General features: G+C 61.6%; 1 protein-coding gene across 1 annotated transcript; it reads right to left on the reverse strand.

Moving 5' to 3' along the window:
- Positions 1 to 709: 709 nt before the first annotated feature.
- Positions 710 to 8,066, reverse strand: Matn1 (matrilin 1). The gene is made up of 7 exons (XM_027937478.2): positions 7,482 to 8,066; positions 5,146 to 5,368; positions 4,141 to 4,266; positions 3,299 to 3,715; positions 2,638 to 2,790; positions 1,827 to 1,907; positions 710 to 1,196 (listed from the first exon to the last, which is right to left on the reverse strand). The coding sequence occupies exons 1-7, from the start codon at positions 7,881 to 7,883 to the stop codon at positions 1,147 to 1,149; spliced, it is 1,452 nt and encodes a 483-aa protein (XP_027793279.2). The 5' UTR covers positions 7,884 to 8,066; the 3' UTR covers positions 710 to 1,146.
- Positions 8,067 to 9,071: the final 1,005 nt, after the last annotated feature.

The raw sequence follows: 9,071 nt of genomic DNA on the forward strand, positions 1-9,071 counted from the left end.
CTTCGGGAAGTCCTGGAAGCTCCCACTCTGAGAGGCGAAGCCAGGAGAGGAGGCTGGGAGCTCAGGTGAGCTGGCAGCCCTGGGGTCGGGGAGGGGGCCTGAGGTCTGGAGTCTTTCCTGTGCGTCCTGCAGGGGGCTGCTGTCTGTGCCGGAGGAGGGCTAGGCCCGATGCACCAGGAGACAGGCCTCTATGGGGGTGGGAGGACAGGGTGGGGGTGCCCAGGCCGACCTCATCTCGCTCACAGGTATGCCCCCCATGGACCCCCAGATACCAGAGGAGGCACCCCACTCTTCTCCAGGGTGACTGGAGCATCCTGTGAGTCCCTTAAGGACAGAGTCTGTGTCTCAGACACCTGCCGGGACGCTCTGATGACCGAATGAGCAGCGGTGAGCAGATCAGCCCTGTCCAGAGCCCTCTAACTCTCGACGTCCCGCACTGGACCCAAGGCCTGGCCCTGCAGCCGACCCCTGCCGAGCACCACCCAGGCGCCCAGCTCAGCCTCATCTGTGAAGGGGGCACTCCAGCCTGTCCTGGTGGGGCTCCGGGTGGATGAGATGAGACCACGGAAGTGAATCTGTGACTGAATAAGGCAGGACAGCACAAGCTGGCTTGTCATCACTATTCCCACCCCTTTTGCTGTCCCACAACCGCCATCAGCCCTTCTTCCTGGTCCCCCCATAACCACACCATCTCTGCCCCGTTCAGTGCTTAAGTCGAATCACATTTAATTGTTCTTCATCAGGGATTAGGGACATCAGAAGAGATTCACAGCACTCCAAGTCAAGAAAGGGTCAACTACAAAATCCAGGAATATATTAAGCTTTGGATCAGAAGAAAACGCACACCCGTCTCTCTGGCACTCCTTCCCGAAGGCTCACTCATGCACACCCGCCCTCCCTCGGGCACACACACGGGCTCCCAAACATCGTCACACGCTCCTGACAAGCACACGGGGACATGCCCCTCCAGCCCCCACCCAGGGGATGCAGGGCTGGGAGGCCCGGAGCTGTCCCAGCACCTGGCCCCTCCCGGCGCCCTCACTAAAATGGCAAAGCTGGACGACACTGGGCTGCAGGGACACAGCAGGACTCTCTGAGCCAAGCTTGGGGTGAGGAGAGGGAGGCGCCAGGGTGGGGACAGCGACCTTAGACGACTCTGTTCTCCAGGACAGTCAGCCGCTTACTGACGGCTTCCAGTGCATCCGGAGTTAAGGAGAGGAGCAGCGTGGCCAGAGCAGGGGCGCTGGCCCTGGCCCCACTTCCTGTTTCCCCCAGGGAGGTCCCTCTTCCGGAGCTTTCTCTCACCCCTACACACGGGTCCTCCCTCATGTCAAAATGTATCCACTGGTATCCACTGGTCCTGCTGATGATGGCGCTTTCCAAAAGCGCAGCCCCACTGTGCGCCCTGGGCTGTGCCCACATAGGTTCAGCCCTGCACGATGCCCACCTCGACCTGGCTGAGCCAGGGGGCTGCTGGGGACCCACGCCCACCTCTGAGGGCGGGCTGGCCTTCACGTTGTCACCATGAGCCTGTGAAGCAGGGAGTCCACAGGGACCGTGCTTTCTGGGATTTGTCCTGGACTCTTGTTGGGTCCTGTCCCTAGAATCTGGCCTCTGCCTCAGTTTACCCTCTAGGAACCTCTGAATCTGAGAGGCCTGGTGCCAAGGCAGGTGCTAGCCTCTTTGACCAAATCCTCAGAGGCAGCCGGCCAAGAAGAGCCTGCCCCAACCAACCCCCCAGGGCCACTTCTCCCTCCTGCCCCACCATGCCCCACCCCTCCTGCTGCTCTTGCCCCAGCCTCCCAGCAGCCCCTGGGAAAGGATATGCTTCCTGGTCAGGGCCTGCAGCAGCCCCTCCACTGTGGCCTGGAATCTCACGATGGACTCACAGGCACAGGGGTCTTCCTCTGCAAGGGACAAGAAACAGGGGAAGAAAAGGGAACCGTGTGGCAGTTGCCCAGGGTGGGGACAGTCCTTGCTCGGGGCCTGCATCTGGAGTCTTGGGGGACTGAGGGGCCTGGGAGATCTGGAGGAGTGGCAGCACCACAGCCCTGCTGGGAGCCAGGGGGGCCAGCCCTGGACGGCTTTCCAGCTCCTCAGAGCCTGCGAGGAGCTGCAGTTACAGCAGCTGGGCTGAGCGCCTGCTGTGTTCAGGACACTGTTCCCGGCCTCCCCTGTGTGTGACTCCTCAGCCCACCCTCTGGGCTTCATGGAATCCACTTGCCTGTGGCCATCAGTGTCGGAGCCAGATGCACAAGTCCCCTTGGCTCTGGAGCCCAAACTCTACCCGGATGTGCCACCTGGCAGGAGAGCCAGGGAGGACCAGGGGAAGAGCTGGGCTCCATCCTGGGTCCCAGGTAATTAACAGTTGTCCCCCCCCACCACCGCTGGCCTTGGCTTTCCTGTCTATGAAATGGGGATTATACTCCTACCAAATGACGACCTGGAGAACAGCACGGTTCATGTAGTGAGCGTTCGGCACCCACATTTCATGGTGTAAGAGCTGACCTGGACAGCCCGCCTCCTGGTGCTGCCAACCATTGGTGCTACCCGGCCCCTGCCTCTCCCCTCCCCCACTCTGTTCCAGGATGGCTGCATTCCCCACCGAGCCCCTGCCCTGCCTCCCTCCTCACTCACCCACACAGATCTTCTTCTGCAACTTCTTGCCGATCTGGTTGATGGTCTTGAAGTCAGCCGTGTAGAAGTAGTGCTCGGCCACGGGTTCCGAGGCGATTTCCCTCAGCTCATCCTCCACAGCATTGCCCACTCCCACCGCAAACATCTTAAAGCCTGCCAGAGAAACAAGAAGAGAAAGGATAGCTGCTGGGACGGCAGCCATAGGGCTGAGCCTCCTAGGAAAGCCTGGGCAGCCAGCACCAGACACCTCCTAGTGGCAGCTTCTGGAATTGCAGGCACAGTGCCTGGGAGAAGAGCAGGAGGAAGTTTTTTCCCACCCGCGGTTACTATTTCCCTCATTCAAAGGTCATAAAACTGAGGGTCAGGCTTGTTCCAAAGGGGGTTTGCCTTCCAAAATTTGGTGTGTTTGGGGGAATAAATGTTCAGTTGGAAAAGTTCCAAGTTTCACCTACAAAAGGACATCAAGACAAATCACTTGCTTCCCTAGGGCCTCAGTTTTGCCATCAGTATTAAGAGAGGGCTGGACCAACAAATCCTTCCTCACCCAAATGTACCTGGGTTCAGGACACTAAGCAGAAGACAAGATAGACTACAGCTGAGCTGTGCCCATGCGCAACCCTGGCCATCAGTGGTGTCCAGGGCCCAGGCGGGCAGCACCTACCGAGGTCCTTGGCCTTCTTGGCAGCATCGTTAATGTAGTCCTGGCTCCGGCCATCAGTGAAGACAATGCCCACCTTCTGGGCGCCGGGCCTGGCCCCGCTGGACACAGTGAAGGAGTTGTCGATGAGGTACTTGAGGGCAGCGCCGGTCATGGTGCCCTTCTCCATGTAGGACATGTTCCGCACGGCCGCCTTGATGTCCTTCTTGGTGTGGAAGCGGCCCAGCGGGAACTCCTGGCGCACAGAGCTCGAGTACTGCACCAGCCCCACCTGGGCCAGCCTGTCGGACACGTCCAGGGTGTCCACAATCTGGTTGATGAACTTCTTCACCAGCTCGAAGTTCTCTGGCCGCACGCTCTTGGAGCCATCAATGAGGAAAACCAGGTCAGTGGCCGAGCTGCCACTGCCTCCACTGCAGACTGGGGAGGGTGCAAAGCAATGAAGCCTGAGAGGCGAGGCCACCATCCCAGCCACCGGCTGGACATGCCAGCTCCGGGCTGGGGATCAGCCCCTTTATCCTCAGAACCCCCTCCACAAAGCCAGGGTTGCTGGCCCCTTTGTACAGCATTGGAAACAGCTGCTACATCCCACAGGTCGGCCATAGTGGAACCAAGGTCTGAGCTCAAGACTAAGTGACTCTTTCCACCACACTAAACCCGCTGTGAGAAAGAACGGGACTGGAGTCAGGAGATGACTCTCTGCAGACACCAAACACCTGTCTGCTTGGAAGGCCAGTCCAGAGGCAGAGTGGGGGAGGCCTGCATGGGTTTCCTGGGGAGAAGCCGAGGTTCCGCCCCTCCTCCCCACTGCCCCCGCCCCGGGGCTTGTCCACCTGTCTACTGACCATTGCAGGTCTTGCCATCACTGTTCAGGGTGAAGCCCTCGTGGCAGGCGCAGGTGTAGGAGCCCGGGGAACTGAGGCACACCTGCTCACAGTCATGGTCCCCTGTGGCACACAGGTCTGACACCACTGGGGGGACAAGGAGAGACTCAGATCTCACAATCACAAGGCCTCAGACATCTCAGCACAAGGCTCCTTCCAGATCAGGAAAGAACGGGGCCCTCACACACAGGGAAATGGACACCTCAACTGGGGTGTGTGATGGTCCAGGGCCCAGACCCTCAGCCCAGGGCTGGAATCACCGCACCAGGGCCAAGATCTGTGAAGAGGGTCATAATGTTGATGATCATAATGTTGATGATCAAAATGAAAGTCCTCTAAGAGGGGCCTGCACTCTGTTTTGTTCGCTCCTGTGTCCTGAGTGACTAGAAAGCCACACGGTAAAGAACACAGCGCATGAAACTCACTCAGTAAAGCTGCTAATCGCCACGTGTTGCGCTCCACACCTTGCACCATCTCCCCAATCCTCACACCGAAGGACGCACTTTCCTTAGACCGGATTCACAAGTGGGAACAGTCTTGGCCCCGCCCCTGCCCCACCCCAGACCCCGCCCCTTTGGGCTGGTCGCATCCCCAAGAAACCCCCCCAACACAGACCCTTCTGCCCCCTCAACCTTCCCAGGTACCTCGAACCCTCCTGTGTCATACAAACTTTTGTCGCCCAAAACCCATGACGAGAAACACTCTTGCTGGGTTCAGGCACTTGCTTGGTCCCTGCGGGGACTGACTGTGTGAAAGGGCTCCTGGCATCCTCCTCTCTCTGCACTCCTCGAAGGCAGGACGGGGACCGGCCCAGAATCAAGCACTCCCTAGTAGCTCGCCTGACCTGAGTCCGATCTAGGCTCCACCCCAACTCGCGCAGGCCCCGCCCTCCGGCCTGGCCCCACCCCGCGCTTGGCCTCAGCCCCGCCCCCGGCCCGGCCGCCCCCAGCCCCCAGCCCTGCGTACGGCAGAAGGCCTCCTGGAACTTCTTGGACAGCTTCTCGATGACGCTGTAGCTCTCCACGTAGTCCACGTGCTCGTCCTGCGGCTCGCTGGCCATCTGCCGCAGTGTGGCCTTGTCCACGCGGCCCACGCCAATGGCAAACAGCTCGATGCCGCTGGCCCGGGCCCTCGCAGACACGTCGCGCACGCTGTCCTGGGGCCGCCCGTCCGTCACCACGATGACCACCTGCGAAACGTGGGGGCATGTGAGAACCAGCCCTCCCTCCCCTGGCTTGGTTCTCCAGGAAGCCGTGGGGATTAACAGAAGAGGAGTTGGAGGTCAGAGAAGCAAAGCGACTGGCCCAGAGTCACACAGCTTATCGGTGCAGGGGCTCCTTCTCCCGCCTGGGTTTGGTCTGGGAAAGAGAAGCTGGCTGGCCGGAGGGGAGGCAGGCTCCTCTGACTGCAGGAGAGGTGGCTCAAGTGTCCAGGCTTCTCTGTGGGACAGGGTAGGGCCATGTCTCTCCCATCAAAGTGGAGCCTCTGCGGACTGTCCCCCTCAGGGGGCTGTGGAGACCCCAGACTGCTGAGAGCCATACCCGAGTGGGCGCAGCCTGGGTTACGTCCCCGGTGCCCTCCATGAGGGCCTTGTAACTAGAGTCTCAGTGTGGAAGGAATCTCCAGGCCATTCCCAGCGGCTCCCTTTGGGGGCCAAGCGAGCGCACTCAGCACGGTGCGGTCCTGCGCCGTGGCCACCGGAGGGCAGCCGAGGCTAACAAATGGGGTTGCTGCCTCCAGTCTGTGGAGTGGACCCCTGAGATCCGGGAGGGAGCCCGACCGCAGCCACCCAAAGAACCAATATCCGGAAGGAAGTGGTGCCCTTGTCTTCCCCATTCCCAGGAGGGTCCGTGGTCCTCCCACAGGGGAAAAGGACCCAGGCTTCCCCAAGGTTCCTGGGTTCCGCACCCTGAAGAGGGTGGTGCTGAGCTGGCTGGAGCTCCAAGAGGTCGGGTCCCCCCCCTCCCCCCGGCCCTGGCCCGACCTCGGCCTCGGTACCCTGCGGAGTCCGGCAGGGTGAGAATTGCTGCCCCACAGGGGTGGCGGGGCTAGGGAGCCAGGAAGGGGCCACTGTTTATCTCAGCTCCTGCCTTTGAGCTGCAGCCAAGCTCAGAGCCTCCTTTGCCTTGGGTCCCTGCCTGCCCCAGGCCACTGCTCTGACCTGGGGAAAACAGTCAGCTCTGGAGCTGTGCCTGCCACAGGGTGTCACCACCAACAGCCTCACCACCTCTCCATTAGGACACCTGGGGCCACCGCATCCTTAGCCGTGACTCTCAGCCACAGCTACAGCACCTCCTTAGAGCTTGTGAGTGGCCCCACAAAATGAGACCAACAGGCGGCTGCTGTGTCGTTTCTCAAGGCGGGTGGTGGCTGGGGCTGGGCTGCCACCGCTCAGAAGCAGGGCGAGCTGCTGTAGCGCTCATGTCTCGGCTGCCTTCCGTGAGATGGGTGTCCCACTCCTGCGGGGCTGTGGATCGGACCTGTGCTGAGGGGGGTCTCTGGAGGGTGTGAAAGCCCTGGGCATGTGATCAGTGACGGCTCATGCCAAGGAGGGCTGCAAATGGAGAAGTGCAGGGGCCTGTGGGGACATCATCAGGGAAAGGACACCTGGCCCAACCCTGCAGGCCCAGTGCTGAGCCCTGAAATAATGACAGTTGGGTACAAAGCCCTTGAAATGCTCAGCACCCTCCTGGGGCCCTTGCTGATGGCAACGTGGGGTGCATTCCCCTTTCTGAGACCCTGCCCTCAAAGGATTATCAAATAAAAATCAGTTGATGCGATGGGGCTGGTTGGGTGCCAGGTGTCTCCTGAGCATCTTATGCCTGTGGCCTTGGTCCTTAGAGCAGCATCATGACCCCCATTTCACAAGTGAGGAAACTGGGGCCCATGAGAGGAAGTACCTGGCTCAGGGGGGTGCAGATAGCACCAGGGAGTGGGCTGGCACCCAGGCAGGAGGTGGCAGAGTCCACACCTTCCCTGTGGTGCACCTGGCCTGTCTCTGCCTGCAAGGAGCTCGGACTGCCTGGGGTCAAGGTCATGGGAACTGAAATGATCCCGTGCTGGGCTGGAAAGGCCGGGGAGTGGTGGGTCCCCACCCCAGCTCTGTCGCTCAGCTGGAGACCTCTGCCTAATGATCTCCCGTGTCCCTCAGTTCCCCCCACTGTGAGGGGACCCCCTCAAAGGAATGTCATGTGGGTGAAAGTGGAAGCCCTTAGCCCAGAGGAGAAGGCTGGGGACCTCAGTTCCAGGCCACACTTGTGCCAGAGACAGCGAGAGCCCCTGCACAGATCAGGTGCACGCACCTTGCTGATGTCGGGGGACCTGGAGCGACCGCCCTCCGCGTCGCTGAAGGCCTTGGTGATGGCGAACTGGAGGGCCAGGCCGGTCATGGTGCCTGTGGACAGCGGCTGGATGCGGCGCACCGCCTGCAGCAGCGCGGCCTTGGAGCTGTGGGCCCGCAGCGGGAACTCCTGCTTGACGGCGCTGGCGTAGTTGACCACGCCCACCCGGGTGGCATTGGGCCCCACATCCAGTGACTCGATGACCTGGGACAGGAACACCTTCACCTTCTCAAACTCCACGGGCCTCACGCTGCGGGAGCTGTCGACCACGAACACCAGGTCCGCGGGCCGCGTCCGACAGAGGTGCCCTGGGAGGGGAGGGAGAAGGCAGAGGGCGCAGGTCAGAGGCCCAGCGGCGGGCATCGGAGCTGCCAGAATCCGGACCCGAGGCCTCGGGGTTGGCCAGGTCCTGTTGTCCCTCCGTGTGTGGATGCTCTGGCATGTGGCATGCAAAGGCCACCTCTGAGCCTGAAGGAAGGACGGAGGAGCCACCCAGCCTTGGGCAATCCACTCCGTCTCCTACCCCATTCCTCACCCGGGCAGGGAGCTGACCACCCCTTCCTGACAGGAGCCTCCAAAGATAAGCCACGGTGCAGCGGGAATCCAGCCTGCGCTGGCCGTCACCTGAGTGCTCACAGCCTCTGAAATGCACCTTTTCAGCCCTGGCTTGTGGCCAAAAGCAGGAGCAGCCATTCGTCAACTCTGGGCAGGGGGCGCTGAGGGTGGGCCCCGCCTTGAGGGCCAACACGTCCCTGGCACCCGGCCCCTTTCACCTGAGCATCAAAGCGAGTGGGCAAAGCAGACCCGGCTCCCCTCAGCGGGTGGACCTGCTGGCTCAGGTCTCCAGGGCCGGGAAGGGAGCAGGCATCCCTGGTGGCCACCTTGGCAGCCTGACCAGCTGGGGCCCGAGACAACCCCAAGGAGCTGCGTCCCTCCAGACTCCCCGGAGTTTCAGGGATGTGGAGTGAGGCGCGCCTGGCTTTAGGTCCCCGCTCAGCCACTCCGTGGCCCTGGGCAGGTGGCAGCCTCTCTGAGCCTCAGTCCTCATCTGCCCAGGGGGAGAGTGGGGTCAGCGCACACCGCCTCGGGGCCTGCAGTCAGGCCGGTGGTGCAGAGGACTCTCCCTCCCCGTCTGCAGAACGCGCGGATTCCAGATGGGGGTGCAGAATCAAGAAGGGGGGAAGCTGGGTGGGGCAGTGCCAACCCCCAACCACGGGGCCCTGGACTAGGACCCTGGCCTCAGAGGTCCCTGAGACCTTAGAGACCCCCAGCATCTGGCTCCCTGCTCCCTGCTGCCTAAGGCTGCGCATGGGCAAATGGAGGTCCAGAGAGGGAGAGCGAGTGGGCCAGACCACACAGCAGTCGCTCAGCCCCGTGGCTCTGGGGCTGCCTCCTGTGGTCTCAGGAAGGTCCTCCCCTCCCAGCCTCAGTCTCCCCATCTTTACACGGAGACCTTCACATTCTAGGACGTGGGGCCCAGAGCTGAAACTCACAGGGGTGTGGTCCCATGGGAGCCCAGTGGGGTGGGGCCGGGAGAAGGGGAAGGGGCTC

This window comes from Marmota flaviventris, chromosome 10, assembly GCF_047511675.1.
Source record: "Marmota flaviventris isolate mMarFla1 chromosome 10, mMarFla1.hap1, whole genome shotgun sequence".
Lineage (NCBI taxonomy): Eukaryota > Metazoa > Chordata > Mammalia > Rodentia > Sciuridae > Marmota > Marmota flaviventris.

Bases quoted from the DNA above. Each gene is read 5' to 3' on its own strand.
- Matn1 (XM_027937478.2), bottom strand. From the start codon at position 7,883: ATGCCCGCCGCTGGGCCTCTGACCTGCGCCCTCTGCCTTCTCCCTCCC. The intron at 3,716-4,140 runs GTCAGTAGACAG...CACCCTCCCCAG, and splicing joins TGATGGCAAGACCTGCAATG to TCTGCAGTGGAGGCAGTGGC. The intron at 2,791-3,298 runs GTAGGTGCTGCC...TTTCTCTGGCAG, and splicing joins CAAGAAGGCCAAGGACCTCG to GCTTTAAGATGTTTGCGGTG.